This window comes from Haliotis cracherodii, unplaced genomic scaffold, assembly GCF_022045235.1.
Source record: "Haliotis cracherodii isolate W230 unplaced genomic scaffold, xgHalCrac1.p SCAF_4, whole genome shotgun sequence".
Taxonomy (NCBI): domain Eukaryota; kingdom Metazoa; phylum Mollusca; class Gastropoda; order Lepetellida; family Haliotidae; genus Haliotis; species Haliotis cracherodii.
In genome coordinates this window covers 53606650-53630125 of record NW_027266297.1, presented here as the reverse complement: position 1 = coordinate 53630125, position 23476 = coordinate 53606650, and the positions used below count along the sequence as shown (strand labels likewise).

At 38.7% G+C, this 23476-nt stretch overlaps 1 protein-coding gene across 3 annotated transcripts; it reads right to left on the bottom strand.

Annotated features, from left to right (window-relative positions):
• Positions 1-532: 532 nt before the first annotated feature.
• On the bottom strand, positions 533-22525 carry LOC139478208 (streptococcal hemagglutinin-like). Of its 3 annotated transcripts, none has more exons than XM_071260587.1 (6): positions 22450-22525; positions 14562-14706; positions 11402-14329; positions 4389-7070; positions 3365-3530; positions 533-2421 (listed from the first exon to the last, which is right to left on the bottom strand). In XM_071260587.1, exons 2-5 carry the CDS (start codon positions 14689-14691, stop codon positions 3367-3369), a joined length of 5904 nt encoding a protein of 1967 aa, XP_071116688.1. In that variant the 5' UTR covers positions 14692-14706; positions 22450-22525; the 3' UTR covers positions 533-2421; positions 3365-3366. The 3 variants fall into 3 exon arrangements, with proteins under 3 accessions (XP_071116688.1, XP_071116686.1, XP_071116687.1); XM_071260585.1 differs by having other exon boundaries at positions 533-2472; positions 3387-3530; XM_071260586.1 differs by having other exon boundaries at positions 3387-3530.
• Positions 22526-23476: the final 951 nt, after the last annotated feature.

The following is a 23476-nucleotide window of genomic DNA, read 5'->3' as shown; positions in this document are numbered from 1 at the left end:
GACAGCTTAAATGTGATTTTGCAGGGATGTCAATGTACATTTACATCATCTTTGTCCAGAGGATTATCCTGTTTGTTCTTTCCATCGAGGATCAATTGACAGTGGAAAATGCACCATCAGAGGTAGGGGTGAAAAGAGAAGATTTGTTTATTTAGTGTTAGGTGCTTTCCAAGACCTCAGAGCAAGGGATACCTTGTCTCCATATTATTCTTTGTCTCTTGATGTGTGTGCAAGAAACATGTATGACCTTTTCCACGGTGTTAATACTCACATCACAATATCATTTAAATCAGATCTTTTACTTCGATACAATACCTTTGTGCTTAAGATCTCACCATCCCTCCATGATTTCACTCTTCAAACACAAATATTCCCCCAATAGTACACCCTTTTGAGTGTAGATGCCATGACACTCATAAACAAGAAGACATATAAAATATCCACAACAATGTAATAGCCTGGTCTTTATTCTTTTTCATACGGAACTGACCATTCATGTTCATTTTCAAAATACAGAAATCATATAATGCTGCTCTTAATGCTTCGCTCGTGTCTACTAAGTATTTAGATACCTCTAAATTCTGGATTAGAAAATTCACACATGACCTCTCTATGGAGAATTTGACACATCTTAATGAAAAAAAGGTGGTGTGGGTGTGAGTGTCATATCGGGAGTAAAAGATCTGCTTTAATGAGATTGACAAAGGGCCCACATAATGTATCTTCCACATAATACCAATTGCAATAATACAGATCCATCTCCTTAAGTGTGTTATGTAGTTGAACTCACAGCATCTAAGGACTATTAAAATGCTGTAAGTGTTCTAATTCAGAAATGCATGCCTTCTCTGTAGTCATGAGTTTCTGTTGGGATGCTCATTAAAGAGTCATAATTACTGAGTACACTCAATCTTAGTTTACATGTCATCTCATCCCTAATTTCACACACACTATCAGACATGCCCACTAATCCTGAGACAAGTGAAAATCTGGTAGAAAACGTTTTCGCCCAAAATTTACTTTCAAGAAACAACTAGTCACAACTGAGCTGTGGACTGGTAATATTTACCAGATGGTGCCTAACCCTGATCTAACCTTACTGTTCTTCAGCCCTTATATCCTCTTTATCAAAGTATCACAAAGATATAGGTACTTTGTTATGAAATAAGATCTATACTTTATTCACAAATACTGTATATAAAAATAAAAAATATACAGCCTTTCAGTGATGAGACTGCAGAGGAAAGCATCTAAGCCCAATCTGACAACCAGCCTAACAAAGAACAGAAAGTCAGCAAATGAGCAGGCAAGCTAGCTCTGCCAGTGAGAGTCAGGTAGCTCAACACTAGGTGGCCACTGCAGTTCAAATCACACTAAAACAGAAACAACAAGACAACATAAGTGATTCTAAAGGATCCTCATTTATGTATGTATTATGTAGAATGATATATACAGTCAGTCAATGTATCTCTATGATTTGTAATCTTTGAAAAAAATATTAATAATGAAAACTGTACAACAAAGACTAGCAAAACAGTTGTAAATGTAAGCCTTCAATAAGTCTCTCGAAGAAAATCACTCTAGTACCACACGTTTATTTCATGATATTAACAAGATTTAGTAACTGCAAAAAGCTGTGTGAGAGTATGTATGTTACATCACTATGGAAAGGCGTTATATACACACACGAGAAAAGATGCTAGAAAACAGTCTTCACACAGTTAATGGTAACCAGTTTGAGAGGTGTGTATCTCTCAAAAGTATTACAAATGTCAAATTATGCATTCACATGGCAGTTTGTCAAAAACTATCACATTTTTTTCACGCTCACACAAAAACACGAACAGGGTGTCAAACCCATACACTATGCATGTAAACATTTGGCATGAAGTGTGGTCAAAAGCAAAACATCATCAATAATGGGTTTTGATTCTTAAAAAAAATATCTTTAAATAACAAATAGTTTTGGAAAATTGTACATAATCTACATGTACTAGATAAATCCCCTATGAATTATCAATAGTGATAACCAAGTGAAACCAATAATTAGTCATAATATATTCTCTAAATTCTCAAAAAGGGTCTGGGGGCAATATCACTTGAAACAGTCAGGATTTAAGTCTGTACAGAGTTCCAGCAAACTTAAATAGTCGGCATTAGATATATACATTCTGGCTATGTACAACATGCTGATAATTACCACATTGATTTATGGAATTTCAGGGAAACTGGCATCCTTATTATGAGCACTCTCTCAACGAAACAAAGTCGCATGAAGTGTTCTACACGGTCATCTGTGACTGGCCTATTTACAATGGACTATGTAAGTGAAGTATTCAGTAGTTCTTCTAGGTCTACAGTGAGACTTCTATCTGTGATCACGTGATCGGCGTCGCTTGGCAACTGGTTGTTCAGGGTGATCTGTAAGGAGAAGCAAAGGGTCATCACTTGGAGCGTCCAATAGCATCAAATCTGCAATGCAACAACTACAACTGAGCACAAAATTGAGATTACTCATGCAGACTTGATTATTTAAGACAATACAAAGAAAACTAAAATACTATTGCATTTTCAACTTCCGTGTGTGTGTGTGTGTGTGTGTGTGTGTGTGTGTGTGTGTGTGTGTGTGTGAGAATGAGAGAGAGAGAGAGAGAGAGAGAGAGAGATGACTGTTACTTGTCCCGCATTGCATGTGCATGGCTTAACGACTGGTTGTATTCAGGTGTGTGTGTTTGGCTAGCTTTTCCAATTGCCTTCAATCTTCCACAATTCAGTAATAGTAATCCATTTTTCCAGTTTAAAAAAAGCATCCAATCAGTGTGAGATGCACATAAACAACATGTTCAACTGTTAATCACTCTGTAATCATACTCAGATCTATTGATACTTGTTGGCATATGTTCATGTTTGACACCCTACACACCTAGGTGGCCCTTCAATAATGATGCTGAGTATATTTTTTGGAAATTTTGTCAGTGGCTGCAATTGAATAAAAAAGTTATCAGTTGTCTTAAAATGCAGTTCTTTTGTCAGCACGGAGATTTTTTCATACCACGAAATACAGTATTCAATGGAATCAATCAGTTTCTGACATATTCACTTTATGACATCAGTCACCTGTAATAAAATATTGATATCGCTATCTATAGCTTAATGTTACTTGCATCCACAATAACAATAGCATTGGAGAGAATCATACACAGATAAAACAGCATACATTCAGAAATTATTTTCCCTTAAAAGTAACACAGCTAATGTAAATCTATGTCCCCCACCAATATCCTTTCACAGTACAGGTTGAATAAATAGCCCACAAGCTGACTCAACTGGAAGCATACATCTGTAAACGTGTGGTTAGCAGTACCTTTACAAGCAGAAATCTGTACCTTTTTGTCGTGAGGATCTAGTTGATCTTTTCTGTGAGTCAGGAGATTCCTCTTTCTCCTTCTCAATTTTCTGGTCTTTATTTTCAGTCATTGGTGCTGATTGGCTCCGGGTTCGTCCACGGATGATTGAAATGTCAAAAAAAGCTGGAGCAAGAAGAACACACGATTTGTAAATATAATACGCAAATTTGGAACAGTTATCATCATTAATCGTATATAACAATGGTCTAAAAATAACTAAAAGATATATATCATAAAACATCTAATCTTCATCTCAGAAACCATAGTAACACATTCAGAAACAAACCACGTCATACATTCTTGGTGTCTAATTCATATGCAGTAAAGTCCTGTTAATCCGACATGCTTGGTTGCATATGATTATATCAGATTAACGAGTATGTCGGATAAGCAAACATAAGTAGTATCAACATTCGTGATCGAAAAATGGACAACTACACGATAGATAACGATACAAACACGTAATGAAAAAAGAAAGCTGCTTTCTTAGTGGCTAACGTTGACTTCCTGTCATTTCATTGATAGGTCATAGTTCGCGAAAGGTTATTCTGACATGACCTGTAATGGGATGTCCTCGGCAATAGCGAGAACTTGTATCTGATGTTAATGAGATTGAGGTAATCTAAGGATGTGATTAATCCTTTGTCTTTATTTAAAGCATGAATTGTTTATTGTTAGGCAAGTTTATCTCTGCAGCCATTGTAATATGCAGCTACCAGCTGACTCGTCTCCCATCAAAACGCAGGCTGTGTACTCGCAGGCAGAGAACGTGTCGGACTAACGAGACTGATTAATGAGTGATTTTGGTAATTTGTTGCAAATTAGGTGTGTCGGGGTCAGGGTCGGAGTGCGAGACTGTCGGATTAACAGGTCTAAATAGTACTGATTTAATTGGTTCCCGTCATTAGTGTCGGATAAAGCCGATTGTCGGATTAACGAGACCTGGCTGTATTCTGAAAGAGAAATCAAGTTGATACTTACAGTAGGGTTGTGGCTTTTCAGTGCCGGCAACAGGCAGACTTTTGTTCCGTCTATTGGCGTTGCCCCTCTTCGCAGATAAGTCATCTTCCTTAGGTGTACCTATCCCATCAACTTTCCTCTCCTGAGTCCCATCCTTTGGGGACAGCTGCTGTTTGTCCAGATGGCCCAATTTCTCCATCTGTTTGTCTGATGCAGGCTTATCATTCATGTCCTCTGGGTTCTTCACCTTCTCTTCACCGTGAGGATGCCTCCTAGTTTCTCTTGTCCTGGGGCCAGACACAGCAGCAGAGTCTGTCTTTGCTGATGATGCAGCATCAGAGTTTGGAAAGGCAATTATTGATTTTGCAGTTATCTCAGGAACTTCCATCTTGGGAGCAGCATCTGTGTCATTTTCTTTGCCATCACTTTCACTGTGAGTTGACTTCCTTTTCCTTGTGATCCTCCTGGTGGGCATGGACTCTGGCTCTGGTTGCAGGACTGGAGGCTGAACAGTATTGAATTGACCCTTGGATTCAGTCTCAACATCCTCCACTTCATCCGCAATCTTACTGATTTTGTTTTCTGATTGCCGATCTTCTTCTCTTCCTGCTGAATCAGTCCTCATTGATTCTACTGATGGATTTAAGTTTGCTGTTGGTTGTATAAGTAACTCTGCCACCTTTTTGATGGGTTTTGGTTCCTCTTGGTCATTTCCATCCTGTGGTCCTTCTACAGGATCACTGGAAGGAATTCCCACTGGCGAGTCAATTGATGATGCATTGTTTTCATCCTTGTACTCTGTAATGGGTATGTCTGAGGTTTCCGTTTGCAGAGGGACAATTGGTTCAATTATTGGAGGAGTGTCAGAGATGTTAGCTGCCTCTGAACTGCATAGATCTTGAGTTTCATGTTTGGTATCCTTGGCAGAGCAATCTGCAATTGTGGCATCTTGACTTAAGGCTGTGTCAACCTCCTCTTTGACATCTTTGCTGATGTGTATCCCTTCATTTGTCTCAGCCTCCCCAACACTTTGTGGATGTTGATCAACAGAATCAACATCTGCCCCATCAACAGATGACAATTTTGGCACATCTGAACTATCACTTGGATTTGGCTGTGTGTCGATGATGGGCGCATGAAGCTGCCTTTGAGCATTGCTAGCTACATCTACAGCATCACTACTACCCGCACTTTGCACTGTGGAATGCTGAGAGAGATGCTGCCCATCAGCCAGGGACACACTGTCACCCTGATGCCGAGATTCTCCTGCAGTTGGTGCTGCTTCAGACTGGACACAGTTCACAGGAAGTGGGGCAGAACAGCTGTCCCCATTACTTGTACTGATTGGTTCTGTAGTTGTACTATTATGGCTAGCAGCACTGTCATTGAGATCAGAATGAGAGTGTGTTTTGTTCACAGCACTCAAGTCAGACACATCTGCAGAAGCAGACACAGGTTTTGCATATGAGGGATTAGCTTGTGACAAGGGTCCACTATGAGTATTGCACTTGTGGGACATTGACAAAGGCACTAACTGATCAGCCATGTTGGTCTGTTGGTTATCAGACATCACTGCAGAGTCTGTCAGGTCTGGATGCTGACTAGGAGGGATGCCATCAACAACATTTGCTTGAGAAGCTGCTACTGCGTTACTATCAAACAGCTGGTTTTCTGACGGGGGTGAATATGTGCTGTAAGGTGTGGAATGCTGTTGTGGGCTGGAGTAGAAGTTCCTGTCTGCTAATGATGATTGTAGGTTAACAGAGCCAGCCATTTGAGATCCTGATTGCCCTTCAAGGGACATAAAAGTTTGTGACACAGATGCTGATACTGACATGCCAGTAGTACAGTTCACTGAGACAGCACCTCCACTCAAAGTGTTCTGCTGTAGGTTGGGCAAGTTGGATGGCATACTTGATGCTAATGCTGCCTGACTTGTAGGAATACCACCATTGGGACTACTTCGTGGGACACTCGCTCCAGGCGAGCGTGCACCATGAACACCCCGTGGTGACTTTTCCCCATTTGGTCCTTGCTTTGAGCCACTTGCACCAGGAGACTTGCACGCTCGCATTTGAGGTAGATCTCCCAAAGGTTTAACTAATCTCTGAATAGATTCAGTCAATCGTCTTGGGAGCGGCAATCCTGGTGCATATATGTGGTTAAGCATGTTCACATTCACAGGAGAGGATCTTTTTGAGTACTTGCTGGTAATATTGGATCCTTTCAGTCCATCTGGATTTTGACCACCTTTGAATGGCATACCTCTAGCACTTGTTTGCATGCCATCAATGTCAGCAATACCAGGAAAAAATTTCTCTGCTGCACTTTTTGGTGATGAAGCCTGACACCTGCCATCACTGTTTGCTATACACTGCCCTAGCCCGCCAGGGGAGTGAGGTTCTAGCCTCCCGCTCTGAGCATAACTTTGACTTAGCTCATGCAGATCACTTGTATCTGTATCACATACACTGCTTACAGGCTGGGAGGCTAGCCCAGGAAGGTTCAACCACTCAGGGCTATTAGTATTGCACTGAAAATTGGACGTTCTATCTGTGATGTCTCCTGTGGAGAGGGAATTTGGGGGCGTTTGAGTCTTAAGAGTGTCAGCACTAAAAGGTGGGTGCTCATTGCCTTGGTCTCCATCTGGCTGGGATGTGGGAGGACTGGAGGTTTGCAATTCACCATCAGCCGATGACGGCCCTAAAGAAAACAAAAAGCATTTGTTAAATATTCTCACATAGCTTTAACCCTCAAGTAAAGATCAGATGAAATTCACATACATACACTGTCATTAAGTTTTCACACAAAACTTCAAAACTACCTGTACTTGGTTGACAGACGTTATCAGTTCATATTGATGGTTAACTAGAGGACAAAGTCATCGATATCACACGCAATGGCAATTACTTGTCGTGGATAAATATAGAAACCCTTTCAAAATATCAAAAGGCACCAGTTCACCATTAGACCTATCTATGTGCCAAGTTTGGTGAAGATACAATGTATGGTTTATTTTCAAGCTCCACTTATGAGCACTACAGCAATTTTCACACAAAAAATAAGTTAAAAAAGGTCCCAAACTATCAAAAGGCACTAGTTCTTCATAAGACTAATCTAGTTGCCAATTTTGCTGAAGAAATATTGTACTTTTTTTCATAAACAACATCTTGCACGGACGATGTTCAGTTTAATATCACACACAAAACATGTTGTGGGGGATTAAAATCCATGTACGAGTCGGTGATGCTGATAGAGACTTTTATCTAAAGCAGATGACATTTACACAACAAATATTCTCACACTAAAGAGAAATAATTATAGCATTGAAATACATCTGGCTTTCGAAATGTTTCATTTTCAGAAATTAATTAGTTAGTCTTTGGTACCAGTCATACATCTATTGATTTATTTCACGAAATTACATGTAACACCCTTTTATGAATAATTTATGACTTTAACATATGTAACCATCGACATGATTTTCTGAGGTCATAAGTGAGTCATTCTTATTGTTGAAAAAGAAGAAGATTAACCGCAACTTTTTCCGAAGCGGCCCTTGGTCTTTTCAATGCTTAACACTGCTTAGTATTGAGACCATGACATTTGGTAACCTTGACATTTGATTGAAGGATACAAAAAGTCATTATCCCAACCATTGTACAAGAATCTATGTTTGTTCGTTGTTAAATGTGGCACTCAGCATTATTAAAGCTACATGACAGTTGCCTGTAAGTAAGCAATGATCCACGTCATCGGGGGGATGATGAGACACAACAGTCACAGAGCCTGAGCTCTGGTTATAAAAGTTGCATTTCAAGCTGGGGACTTATTTCAACCCAGATTCTAGGAGAAACCTACATGTTATTGTTGTCACAAGCTCTCTTGATATCACTGACAACACAAAGGTGTCAGTAAGTCTTATTGTTGCACATTGTTGCATCATGGTAGACAGACAAAAGTATCCAGAAGTGAAATAACTGCCACATTCAATTTATGTTATATTCCTCGCTACTTGTAATAGAATTACGAAATTAATTATAATTACAATCACACAATTATTAATTAACGAAGATAGTTACATGTGTGCTTATACTTTATTAAGTGAAAACAAGCTATTCCGGTTCTTAGAATCTAAATATTACAGTAATGACAAAAATTGCAAAGTGCGCTTTCCAAGAAATATCCATTTCGCTAGGGATAAACATCTTCATTAGAGTTTTAATCACATGGTTTCAATTCGGTTTAGGAATGGCAGCCAGGTGACTGCGAGCAAGTTACATTTAGCTGCGCATGCCTCATGAACAAGACCCATAGACCTTTAAATACATCTGCACATTTCTTTTCCTTCAGTTCGAAAAAATTGTCAGCATTTTTTACCTAGTACGAGACAAACACACTGCTACATATAACGGCGCGTGGTCACCTGACTGCCTATCCCTACCCAGACTGTATGATATATTATTAGCAAACAAGCAACTATCTTCGATAATTAATAATCACTACATTCTGTGATCTTATATCAAGTGGCAAGGACTGTAGACTGCTGATTGACAATATTTAGCTACTCATACCTGTGGAAAATACATCCATCTCTTCACACATTAAATGTTAAAAGCGACAACTAAAAAACTACAACAACCAGTATACATACAAATAGTCAGAGGTATACATGGTATAGAGATGTTTCTTCTCCATGTTAAATCTAACCTGCTTTGCAATCTTTAAGAGTAACTTTATCATTAAGATGAAACTATCTGTGTATCTGATATTTATTTTATTTGATCCAGTGATTGACATCATGAGCATCGATCCACGCATTTGGGAAGCAATGAAATGCATCAACCAAGTCAGCAAGCATAGTCGCCTCTTATGACAAGCATGGGTTATTGAAGATCAATTCTTACCTGGATCTTCACGGGCTGTTGGCCGATGTGATTCATTAAGCATGAATGTTGGTAGGACTAGGTAAATGGTATATTGTACCATGAACTTGGTTGGTTGGTCGGTTTGTTGTTTAACGCCGCAGTTAGCAATATTCCAGCTATATAACAGCGGTCTGTAAATAATCAAGTCTGGACCAGACAATCTAGTGATTTATATCATGAACATCGATCCAGGCAATAGGGATCAATGACATGCATCAACCAAGTCAGCGAGCCTGACCACCCGATCCCGGTAGTCGCCTCTTACAACAAGCATAGTCGCCTTTTACCGCAAGCATGGGTTGCTGAAGACCTATTCTACCCCGAAATTCACGGGTCCCATGAATTTGGAAAATATTCCATTTTGATTGGTCAAACAGAGGTATGAAATCACATTAAACCCCTTCTAATTGAAACGGACAACTGACTGCTGCATCACCAAAGAAGCTAATATTAGAATAGTACTTCATTTTCAGTCATTGTTGGGAGGCATATTAAAATAATGACATCATAGGTTACAATATGCCAAGTTGTGGTTACTACAATATATTTATTTGATGTGCGGCAATACATTTCAATCAGACGTGATTGTGACGTGCAGTGTAGAATGAAACCTTTGTAAGGCTTGCTTAGTTTTCTTAAAGGTGCCCTTTCAGTGCCTGTCATAAGTTTGTGTGAAGTATTATGGTGCAAACAAACTGCTTGAGCATTGTTTTCAATGTTGAGAAAGATTACCTGCAAATTTAACAGCGCTAAATTTTAGATTTGAAACTTCACGCTGCACATTGGCTTCCAAATTCATTTAGTGTAGGTAAACCTACAGGTAACCTTGCTCTACATTGAAAAGACAGTATGTTTATCTCCTAATTTCACCGAGTAATGAAAGGTTGGGATATATCTTATGATTGTCTTCATCTGTGGGCACTTAGGGACATCAGGTGCATCACATTTGTTAAAGTTATCATCCGGAAACCAGCCTGACCTTTTCGATAATGACCTATTTGGCTACCTATTAAACATGATCTATCTCTCCTCTGGTGTATCTATGAATCAAATCCAGAAAACCAAAATAAACCTAAATTCACATGAAACACCCTGAACCAAATATTTGTTCAGTCTGACTGCACTCTGTGACATGAAGAATATCAACATACATAAATAATAAATAGTTTTCTTCTGCTTGTATCTAACAATCTATACCATGTCTCAAGACACTGTTTTATTAAATAACTCAAATCTACCTCTAAGTGGAGTACTATGTGCTTTTTAGCTAGGCTATCAATTTCCTTTGATGGTGGAAATATTTCCTTGAGATAAAAATGTTGAGTTTCATGTTACGCATATCCAGCTGGTATCACAACCTTACTATCAAGATACACTACAGCCTACAACCTTACAACCACTACTATTTGCCACAAACTGCTTTTCAACATGCTTGCAATGAATATGCATAGATTTAAAAAATGAGTAAATAAATTTTCTTCCCCGTCGCTATTCAAGCAGACACAATTTGTGAAAATAAAACTAACTTTGAAATCAGTTAGGTTAAAACAAAATTACGTTTGTGCAATAAATATTCAAATCTTTGAGATATTTAGGCTGAGGCTAAGGTTTGCCAATCCACACACAAATGGCAAAGATACAGATATACCAATACAAAACAGTTGTCTAAATCTAGTAAAATTTACACAACCTGACAAGAGTTTAAGCATGATTAACATGTGCAATTATAGTCGTACTGGTGCATGTTTTGACATGACAAAGCAATTCTTTTGACTTTTTTCAACACATAAAAGAAAACATTTCAACATGTTCAAACACATTTCTCCCCATTTCGGACATGGCCTTCCTTTCAGTGGTATGACTGGTCAAGCACATAGTTACTAGTGAAAGCATTTCTGTCATTGAAATATGAATGGAAACAAGAGACGTATTTCTCTGGCTCCCCTTTTCTTAAATTTGCTCCCTGGAAAATATATATGGGAGCAAAATGTTTCCTTGAAAAAAAAAAAGGTCAACTATTGGCCTGTCTAAATGGTCTATTCATCTTTTTCTGCAAAGAAAACATTCATGCCTACAAAAATGTCAAAGCACACAAATCATACACACCTTTTGAGTAGGAGAGTTTGTTTGAGTTATGTGGACTCTCAATGTCTGCAACAGTCTTTGACTTGGAAGGTGACGAAGAATGCCTATCCAAATTTTTGTGAACTGACCCGTCTGGCAACAAGGGACCATTTTTTAACTTACCACTCTGGGAATTCATTAGCAGTTCATAATTAGGTATATGTTTATGGCCAGCAAGTGGTTTTGAGTCTTTGGTTGACCATTGCAGCACTGTAACTTGATTGTTTGGGTGGAGATCACTAGGAGTTTGACCATACATAAGGTTCGTATGATTCTTGATTTGCCCTAAAGAAGCCACTTTTTCGGTTGTAAATGGCATATGTGCCAAGTCACTTTTGTCCTTATGCTGCTGCGGCATATGGTCATTGTCCATCACATACCCAACAGTCATCTGCTTTGACTCTGGTTTACAGTCTAATAGTTTCTGTGATTTGGACAATTCGTCTGAGTCGACTGGGTGAGTCGATCGAAACTCGCTGTCCCCAGGCTCAGAGGGGGTGTCATCAGATCGCTCTGACGAGCTCCCAACCCCCGAGTCATGGTTATACACTTTGCCAGACCCCGAATCCAAGAAGGAGCCAGCCGAGGTAGGGTTATCAGCTGTAATATCACCTATTATGCCACTGTGGTTTGAATTGTCATCTCCTTCAGAGGGCATCTTGTTTTCTGGACTCGCAGACATACAATTGGAATCTGTGGTTCTGGTGGAAGGGGAATTGAGCAATGAAACAGAGTCAACTTTAGCACTAGCCTTTGCACTTTGGGCCACACTGAGAACAGCCTCACTAGCTGCAGGAGTACACTGCAACACACTGTCCATGGCTAGTGGGGACTTGCTGTCACTATTATGCAGCTCTGCTGAATGAGACACACTTTGTGCTGGTTGGGTCTGTCGCTTCCCTGAAGTCTCCAACAAAGGGTACCCAAGAGGTCCACTAGGGTATGGTGGAGAGGAGGCCTTGGCAGATGCCAGACTGGCTACTGAAGGCCCTGCAGAGTTCATTATTCCCATACCAATTGTAACATTAGCTAGAGACTCAGTTGGGCTTGGCATTGCTGTACTGGACAAAGATGTGGACACACTGACAGCTGTTGATGATGCACACTGACTAGACTGTTGGGCTTCTGCATAGATCTGTTGTGGTACATTAGCACTTTGTGCTGTTGCTGTTGCTGTTGTTGTTGCTGCTGCTGCTGCTGCACTAGCAGCAGCAACCTCTGCACTGTCTGGTGACCTCTCAGATGGTGGGCAATGCTCCCTTTCAACTGTCCTTTTAGAAACACCAAACACATCACTACTTCCTGCAACAGGCATCTGACCAGTCATGATAGCCAAGGCCTGAACATCCTCACTTGTAACTGTAGCACTTTTCTTGTTTACATGCTTCTTACCCCTGTTCAGAAATACATCATGCACATTCTCCCTATTGGGTTTCGAAGCAGATTTCATGCGTTGAGCTTTGTTTTTCACTTGTGTAACACCACCACCACCCAATTTTGCACTTTTCACAGGGCTCCTGTCCATGGGTTCTAACTGCCCTGTGTATGGGTTAATGATTTTACCTGCAGTAATTTCGGGTGGAAATGGATCTGGCTGTTCGTGAACAAAACCTTTCTCCTCTATTAAATTTGGTATAGATGGCTCAGATAAAGAGTCCACACCGAGAGTTAAACTCTCGGATGGCGGTTGGGTACTAGACCCCACACTTTCATTAGGATTTAGTCTACTTTCAATGTTTAGTGGTGAGATGTTTAAATGAGAGGAGCTCTCCAACATTGGAGCTACAGAGGTTGGAGTAAGCCTCTGATTGGGATTCAATGAGACATTGGGGTCAGCAGGATGACCTGCATTGGTAGAGTCCATTGAGCTCTCAACACGGTCATTGGAGAGCATTGTTGCTGCATCCAGAGCTGGATTCAGAACACTCTGTATAGGTACTTCTCCATCAGATGGTACAGCTGAAGGCTTGGTTGCTTCCTTAGGCTTCCTACGTCTCCTCTTCTTGGCTGGAGGACCACCTTCCTGTGGTGGCAGCATTTTGCTGCCATTCAGGTTGTTGAATCCAGCCACCAAGGGTTCAGTCTGCAACAAATTTACCAGCAAAGGGCTTGAAACACTCACAGCTTTGCCTGGCCTGGGGATGTTATTCACAGTGTTTCCACCTGGGTATGGGGGTGGAGGTGGGAGTCTAACATGATTCATGCTGCCCATACTAGGTTGGGCAGTCGGTATTCCAGGTGGAAGGCCTGGGGGAGAAGGGTACTTTAGGCCAGGCTGGTGGACTGGGCTCCTGCTCGCGCTAGGAGATGTTGGATAATTTGCACTTGGTGATGCTGGATATCCTGTAGGGCTCCTCCCTGGTGGGAAGTTACTCATATACACTGGTGTTTGGCTGGTGACCGTTGCCGTGTTACCAGGCGATGTGCTAATAACATTGTTTGCCCGGAATGGGATCGGCTCACTTGATGTTGCAACAACATTTGGAGATTTGAACACACCATTACCTGGTCCAGGCTGTGACTGGTTTATGATTGTATCAAACAAAGAGGTCCCTTGCCTCAAGTAATCAGCAATATTCTTTCTAGTCACTTCAACATTGCTCGGTCCAGGTGAGTTCAACTCATCAGAACTTTGAAGTCCAGTATCAAACACTGACACAGCAGACTGCCCTGGCCTCACCTCAGCTGTGCGTAGAATAAGCTCTGTTCTCTCATTATTACGTCCCGCGATAGTAAGAGAAACAACTTGATCGCCCTGAATCTGAACAGCCAAGACACCAAGCTCACGCAGTGCTGCATTGCCTTGCTGTGCTAGCTGCTTGAGTCTTAAAGCTGCCTCTTTTGGTATGTTGAAAGTCACTCGTACACTATTCCATGGTTCAACCTTCTTAAGGATAAGCTTGTGCATATCTGAAAACAAAGTAATAAGATGATCAACTGACAGTTCTGACAAAACAATAGAAACAAGATATTGGACCTCGACTAGGAACAGGAAATATGTTAATCATGTTAAATGTATTGACAATCTTTCAAGTTTACTTACAATCATCTGATAATGATAACCTCAGTCCTTGATGGTCAAAAAGTATGGATTTGGACTTAACATAGAATGTAAAATTATCAACAACAAAATTGATCTTACCCGTCAGCAGGAGATCTTTCAAGCTCCGCCTGAACTTCTCCAGGCGACTGTGAAGCTGTGGATCATCAAAGTCCCCTTCACAGGTCAGCACTGTCTCGATGTAGTCCTCCTGCGGACCCATCTCCAACATCCATTGAACACCCACCTGCAACATTGCCACATCTCTCATTACAACCAGAGAAACATGTTCACATATTCATACAGCAATCCTAGAAAGGAAAATCAGGGGAAATTGAACCACAAGAAGCAACTTAAAGATTGCTGGATTGCCAAATGTGCCTTAGATTGCCCTTTTGATTTTACCCTAGAAGAACTAAAAAAACAAACTTGACCAACCATTCTGAGAAATAAAAGACTATCCCTACATTTCTGAAACTGTTACTGTTTCCCACTATTTTCACAATACATTGCAGGCCTCAAAGTTGAGACTAAAATGGTCGCCACTGGCACCTAAATTTCACTTTATCTACAATCTAAAATTCAGAGGTAGCCAAATGACTACCTTGAAAAATATCTTGTGGCAACTAAATTTGATTGCTACACATATGTAGACACAAAAATAAACATGTCTGCTACCAACTGCACTCACAAATAATTCGCAGTAATGTAATTAGTATTTAATTTTAGTTAATAGTTTATTGGATAAGCAAGGATGTACCTATATTATCTAGTAACATAAATTGCATCATTGTTCTAGTCACAAATAACAAAACTGAAGTACAGTTTCCACTAATATACAATTCCAAGACAGGTGCTATGACTTGTACATACAATAGTTATTTCAAATGCTTTTGGCTACCTACACTATTGGCTACCTGGAAAGAAATTACTTGTAGCCATATGGCTACTTGGTAAAAATTTAAACTTTGAGACCTGCTTTGATAACCTGGATGTATGTAGGATTGACCACCATGTGTTTGTTGTTTTTATGCCACACTTAGAAATATTCCAGCTATATGATGGCAGTCTGTAAATAATCGAGCCTGGACCAGACAATCCAGTGATTGACATCATGAGCAGCAAACCACACAATTAGGATACAATGACATGCATCAAGTTGCCATCAACCAAGTCAGAGAGCCTGACCATCTGATTCTGTTAATCGCCTCTTACGACAAGAATAGTCAACCAAGTGACTGTAGCAGGTAGCTTGGGATTTATCAACACTGCATTCAATGTAATAATGTTGAATTAGATTTGAAGTTGTCTTCTCTTTATTTTTTTCTGTCGCCAGTTAAAAAAAGATTACTTTTGAAAAGCAATATTATCATAATCTGAATTTTGGACATTTCAAATTCCAATTTGAGACTTTTTTAACTGACATTGGGACCTGGTGCAAAATATTGATCTTAAGTAGATAAACCTAAAAAATGGTAATGGTCTCAAATCAAACTTGAACTCGATACATATTACTTATCCAGGGTTCATACAGATCTTTGGACTCTACATTCAAGCATTTTTCCAGGATAAACACTTGTTTAACAAGGGACTCTCTTTCTCGATTAAAACAATGCCCAAATGCAAATTTAATCCCAAGACTTTTCCTGGTGACGACTGCTTTGTCTGTGTGACTTTCGCAGTTTCCCCTATCACACCAATATCAATTTCCTTCCTGCAGCAGTAACATCATGCCTTGTTTCTGTCTTTTGTTTTATGCACCCACTGGTACTTTGAAACACATGTGAGATTAGAAACATTTCCCCATGATTTAAACACAATTTGACTGGTTAATGGATCCTCAGACAGAAGACAGTTGTTCAATTCATGATGTAAGAGACAGGAAGTAAAGAACGTATTAAACTTGATCGATAATAATATTCAGTAGTGACTTTGTGACAGCTGGACCGCTCTTATTTACATTCTAGCACGTTTCAAGAACTGTCAACAACATTCCTGCACTTTGATGGCAAAATGGCAAAATGAATCACATTTCATCGGACATGGTTAAATTTAAAGAAGGACAAATCTAGTACAAGAAACAACAGTCAGAAATGCCTATTGCATCAGAACATGAAAACAGCACTCCATGGTTCGAGCTCGCTGACTTCGTGACAAGGTTCTAGGCACTTCCTGTCTGATGTTGTCAACCATTTTCAGTTTCAGAAATGATTGGATATCAAAAGTCATGCCTCAACCTGAGTCATTAACAAAGCACTTATGAACAAAATACCTTCAATCCAATATGGCTGTCCAATAGTGCATAAATGATTTAAATTAATAGCTTATTCTTTAAGGCATCCAAATAATATGAGTAATTTATTATGTATGGTGAATGGAAACACTTTTAAGAAAGGATAGAAGTTTTCACAAGGACAGGTTAAGGAAAGAACATTTTAAAAGTCATAAACACAAAATAAAGTTGAAATTAAGGAATGGTAAAAATCCAAAGTAGCATGGGACACATTATTTGCTAAGATCAAAAGTTGACTGGTATCTCAACTCAGTCCCGGAAACTATAACCAATTGTCTGGTCGGGACTCAATTATTTACAGATCGCCGTCATATAGCTGGAATATTGCTGAGTGCTGCATTAAACCAAAAACAACATGTGTATGCACAAGAATTCATTAGTCTACATGAGCCAATGACAAAAGCTTTTCAGTCTATTAGCCCGATATGACCTTTGACATCCATTTCAGAAGATTTTAGGGTTGTTAAATATACATGTTTATCATTTACGGAGCTTACTTGACTGAATTCTCTTTAACTAGACACAAGACTTGTGGCTTAATCGCAGACAAAAGAACAAGACAAGGCCTATGCATAAAGTGTCAATACCCTGAATATTTCTATATCAAGCCTGGCAAAAAAATATTTTTTTTCTATTTGAGCTTTTTTGGCATGACCTTGCAGACTGACAGAATCAAAGGCTTTTGGAAGCTTGATGGTTCTTACCAGACAGGAAGAATGTCACTACATATTTGGCTCAAATTGCAGTTAGTTGTGTAAAATGGCACCCAGTGAAAATATTAAAATCTTTTTAAATCTACGTTGTTCAATAAACGAACCATATAGTGATTGGTTATCATCATTCAAACTTGGTTTCAATTAGGAGATAAACATACTGTGTTTTCATTGTAGAGCTAGGTTCCCTGTAGATTTAACCCCGCTAAATTGAATTTGGAACAGAACGCGCAGCATGAGGTTTCAAATGTTAAATTTAGCGCGGTAACCTAGCTCTACATTGAAAACACAGTATGTTTATCTCAATTCTACCATGACGAATTAAACGCGAACTCTTTGGTGTTAGCAAATATACTGAGTGAAGCGGCATGGGTTGAGTCCAGTGTTTTGAGTGGGTTATGGATCTGAATTACGGAATTACCGAACAAAATATGGCGTTGTATATACTCAAGCAGTTTGTTTACACCGTAATACTTCACTCGAACATATGACAGGCATTTAAAACATACAAGCATGGCAACTTGGTAAGCTAACATGATGTGGGAATCCCTAAAGAAAACAAAGCAAGCTTTGCAAGGCTTTTGCTCTACATCGCAGGTCACCATTATGACGTCATATCGCTCACTGTTACGCAAAATATATGACGTGACAGTCGTACATAGAAAAGCGTAAATATTCCAAGCTCTCTGTCTTCTCCAAAACGTAAATACATTCCCTTAGTAGATTGTTATCGTGTTTTTTGCACAAAATGTATTGCCACACATCCTTTGAATATTGTAGTAACTGCATCTGTGCATTTTGTAACCTGTAATTGTAGATATAATTATTTAAATATGCCTACTGACAATGACTGAAAATAGTACTATTCTATGAGTATTAGATTCCGCGGTGATGCGGCAGTCAAACTAGCTGTTTCAATCAGGGGGGTTTATTGTGATTTAATAGCCTCTGATTGACCAATCAGAATCAAGTTAATTCAAAATTCATGGTAGAATTAACAATTAAACAATTCAAAATATGTTAAAAAAATTAAAAATGGCAAATTTCTACTAGTCTTTATGATACATTAACAACTGAGCAGTTTGTCAAGGACTCGGGACTGGTGTCAATTTCTAACACTCGTCTCACATACAGTATATATGCAAAAATAAAAGGTCAGGTAGGAACTATTTTCAGTATTTACAAACAAACATGGTGATGACCATGTCTAACGGTGATGGAGTCAAATTAAACATCTGGAATCTGGACAAATTTGGGGGATAATTGTTATCAATATCAAAACAATAGTCTAAGACACCAAAAATCAGTGTCGAACAGGGACGTAGCTCAAGCATTGTACAAGTTTGTGCAACTTAGGAGAAATATATTACTAAACAATTTAGCAAGGACACTAGCGGGATCAGTTTCCATATTAGTGCATGTTTTTTTGGTCCTGGCCATTCACTATATATTTTATTGTATAAAATTGATTGATATAATGAACATGCATATAACAAAATAATGGATATAGCTAACACACTTTGTGGTCCAGTGTGTTGCCTATCTACAGCAGTGTTTATGTTCAGAGCAAACTATTAACCTCTGCACTGCTCACAAGTCACCAATCAAAACATCCACAACCACAAGAGACTTTTCAATGCGGCAATAAACAATTGAAGGCAAGTGATTAACTGGGTTAAGTACAGACACCTTGTCCTCAATTTAAACCCTCAATTAACAATAGTAAAACAGTTATTATGCTATAGCTTTTGTAGTGGACATATTCTGTCTTTAAAATGTGACAGCTAGAGTGAAGAAATTCAGTAGAAATACTAATAACGAACTACGGTAAAAACAAACCAAAATTAGTGGTCCATTTGAGTTTTTTATAACTGTAGTTGGATTTGGTTGAAATTTTCACAATGTTACCTTGTTTCATTTTGTCGCTGTATGGACATCTGACAGCATTTCGTAACGCTACGACAGGACAAGCAGTCTCTAAACAAAGGTGACCTATCATAGACTAGAGTAGCTTTCCTTTGATAAAGGGCAATTTGTCTAGCAGACAAGGGAAACAGAAAAGTAATGTGTAGGCAACTTGGCATTGTCTAACTCCAATGTTTATAAAAATTTACTTTTGTCTCAGTTTGACTGACTAATTACTGACCTTCCGAATTAATATATTAATGTGCACATTCAGAAAAACTTGTTAGAGGTCAGAACATGTTTTCTAACAACAGAATTTTAGAATGACAATTATATAATGAAGTGGTTATCATGCTTGTGTGTTTTGGGATGGTACAAATGCTGTATTAGAAATAAACACAATGTTTAATATTCCTAATACAGGATATTTACCATCCAAAAACACAATTGCTGATAACCTCCATTCATCACTGATGTTTCTAATTGTTCACATCAAACTTGTGACACAATGACACATTTGGAAGCTGCGTGTGATAATGGGATCTATCTCGGCATGAAATTCCTACAAGACTTAGCACATCATAAATGTTGTTTGCACAAGAATGAAATTGGATTATATAACACTTATTAGGTATTTACCGAGCACTTTGTACTGCTCATATATCAATAAATTGATGATATTATTAATCACAGATGGAGTCACTCTAGTCTTATATGTAATTAAAGAGAAGATAACTTAACTACAAACATGATCACAACAATCTGAAGGGTTCACTATCAATAGCATCTTCGCTGGAATTTTCCAAACAGGATCAAAACAGAACATAATAAACAATTGATAAATACAGTACTATGCCATGCATATGTGAAAGACCAGATTTTTATGTTAAATTAGATACAATTCCATATTAATTCTAACTTTGTAATCAATCGTAAACTTCACTAAAGAAAATACTGCCAATAGTATATTAAGGTATTAAATTTCTTATTCAAAAAAGGGGGAAAAAAAGACAAATGAAAGATCTAATATTGAATCAGAGAGAAAACACATCATATTCACTAAATTGGCTTGTTTGTTATCAGAAGCAATGTCTACACTAAGGATACTCAGCATGCTCAATGTTATTTGTATTAAAATATACAGTGAGACAGGAATAAGTTTTGTTTGGCAATATGCCAAATAAAGGAGTTTTTCAAAACTTTGCATATGATTAAGGAAAAAAATATGGAAAAGATCTATTTCCTAAGGCTAAAGACAAAAGCATATTATTCAATTTGTATTACTTGGTTTGACACCACATACACATTGTCATGGTCAACACAACACATATCTCATCTTGGGGCGGTTGGATAGCCTAGTGGTTAAAGTGTTTGCTCGTCAAGCCGAAGGCCTGGATTCAATTCCCCACATGGGTACAATGTGTTAAGCCCATTTCTGGTGTCCCCACTGTGACATTGCTGGAATATTGCTAAAAGCGCCATAAACCCTAACTCATTCACTCATTTTGTATTCTCAAGAGTATGACGTATGGAAGTCCTACATTAAAAGTAAGAATTCAAAACATTCCTGCGTGACTAGGGTTAGAATTAATTTTTGTTTTCACTAGCCTGCAAAAATAACCTGCTGCAGAGTTGCCATCTACCTGATGGCAAAAGTGGTAGAATAAGGAACTGTCACCAGTCCTTCCTGAATTCTTTTGGCAAGTATTGGACAAGCAGAATTTTGTTTAATTTCATAACCCCCAAAACATAAGTGTAAATTGTATTTCAAGCCTGAAACAATGAAAAGTCAGTTGGATTGATGACAAAATATTGTCATTACGAAAATGACACAGGATTGACCTATATATCAGTTTTCATATGACTACTATCGAACCATCGTCATGCGATAACTGGGTCAGAAGCAATCAAAATATCAGGACTTATCCAACAACAAACCATATTCTTTGCAGCAGTAGCCTACACATATTTCAATGACAAACTTTGGTAAAAAATAATGTAAGTGCATGCAGCAAAGGTTACCTAAAATATAATGCCAACATATCGTGGACATACAGAAACTTACAAATCTTAAAATACTTAAAATTTACTCCAGTATGATTCAGAAATTTAGTTAAAATGAACATTCCACCATTGCCACCAGTATGCATATAAATGTAGAAATATGGACCCCCAAGTAACAAACTTCCTGTCAGACAGTTCTGTTTTTGATGATCCCCACTATTGAGTTACTTGTTCATATTCATTATACGAAAGTGTGTCCCATTAAATCATATAGGTTTGATGTTATTTAACAACTGAAACTAAAATGAAAAACATTTTGAGGATTACCATCATGACCTCTACTCCAGCGACACAGTGGGCTACACTTTCACTTGTCAAAGCTTAAGACACATACATTTAATTCCCCTCCATTTATCTCGATCATCACTTTTTAAAAAATGGTTCTGAAATATACTTGCAGGTTAATTCTCCGAAAGCTCTGATGAAACGTCAAAATTCAGACCCATGACCTGGATAAGAGGCCATTTTTCTTGACATGAAATATCCAATGTAAACAATCTTTGCAGGTAGAAAATGAGAACACAAAGTTTACAATGTAATAAACGATAACAATACCCTAGTGTAAACGGTTCTGTTAACAAGAAACCCCAATTAAGTTCAACGCCAGTGAATTCTAAAGGGGGTGACAAGCATTCGGCTTTCCTTCGCTTCGATATTTTGAGGTGGGGACGTGCTCAATTTACACTGGTTACCGAATTCACCATGCGGGGAATTTCGCCGGCATGGATCGACCGGAGATGCGTTTAAAAACAGAAGGCAATTTTGAAATAAAGGCGATTTAAGCTTATAGAATTTGTTGCAGTTAGAAAATATGAAGAAATTTGACAATTTGATAGGTATATAGAGGCGATTTTCCTCTCCTCCTCGCTGGCAAATCGAAAATCGGGTCTGCAAAACCCCTCGGAAACGATTAAAGTTCGGTGTATAAATCGTATCTTGGAGCACTGAATTGGTGTCAGGGTTGCAAATCAAGGTTTAATTGACTTTGCTTGTTTGTCGTTGGGATCATCTTTACCTGCAAAGGTGTCAAATCTGTCCTAGAAATGTCCCTCTATCACGAATGCCATGGAACAATAACAAGTGCCGCCATTTGCATTGGTATCAAAACGCATGCGCAATTGGCTGCGGAATTCTGGGAGAGAAACTAGCCGAAGATGGCGTGCAGAGCGGGAACGCTCGACAAGTTCAAGATCTGTAAACATTCTGAACAAATAAAAAGTTACCGTTAATCCACTACTTTTACACATAATTACTTCAGCCATATGTTTATTTATGATTAATGTTAACGCCAAGAAACAAATCGGAAAGCAAAAGAAGATTCCGTAATATTGTAGAAGCCTTGGGATTTGCAACATGAGTCTGCTAGATGGGTCAGCCGAGAGACAAGTGCGGCGGTGCCCAGCGAGCCAGCGGAACCTTCCAGCCAGCCGGGTCGGGCCCGTATCACTTCGCGCCTGAGATTCTGTCAGGCCCGTCACCAGTCATAGTTATGGTGTCATGTAAAATTAAAACGTGCACAATACACGCGATCAACTATTAATGAAGAATAAATATATATATATATAGTTTATACAATCATGTGACCGTACGAAGACAATATGTGGCCAGTCTGCAAAAGACGATGTGTCAGACCATTTTTAATTTGATGCTTTATTTTACAAAGTATATGCAATTTAGAAATTCTCAGCAGAAGAATTGTTCAGATTTAGTCGAGATCTATTCAAAACTAGAAATAAATTTATAACGGTAACCCATACCAAGCTGCATTACGTATGAACACTTAATTATTTGTCAATAGTTAAAACACAAAGCTCTAGAACAGTGGTGAGTGCGACCGCTCGGATATTTAGCAGTGCCGAATTTGGTTAACGTGCTATTAATTAATACAATATTTTCCAAGGGCCGATCCAAAATTTTTAAAAGGGAGGGATCCAAAATATCAAAATTCTCTCGTAGATGATTTTTCTGCCTACAGCATTTTATACATTTGGTCTCCCCCCTCTGGATCCTCCAAAGTTTTCAGTCGAAGCAAATTAGCACCA

Excerpts from the sequence above, each read along its gene's own strand:
- LOC139478208 (XM_071260585.1), bottom strand. The coding sequence starts at position 14,691 with ATGTTGGAGATGGGTCCGCAGGAGGACTACATCGAGACAGTGCTGACC. Across the intron at positions 7,071-11,401 it reads CAAACTCTCCTACTCAAAAG|GGCCGTCATCGGCTGATGGT; the intron begins GTGTGTATGATT and ends TGTTTTCTTTAG. Across the intron at positions 2,473-3,386 it reads TAGATCCTCACGACAAAAAG|ATTTGATGCTATTGGACGCT; the intron begins GTACAGATTTCT and ends GTTGCATTGCAG.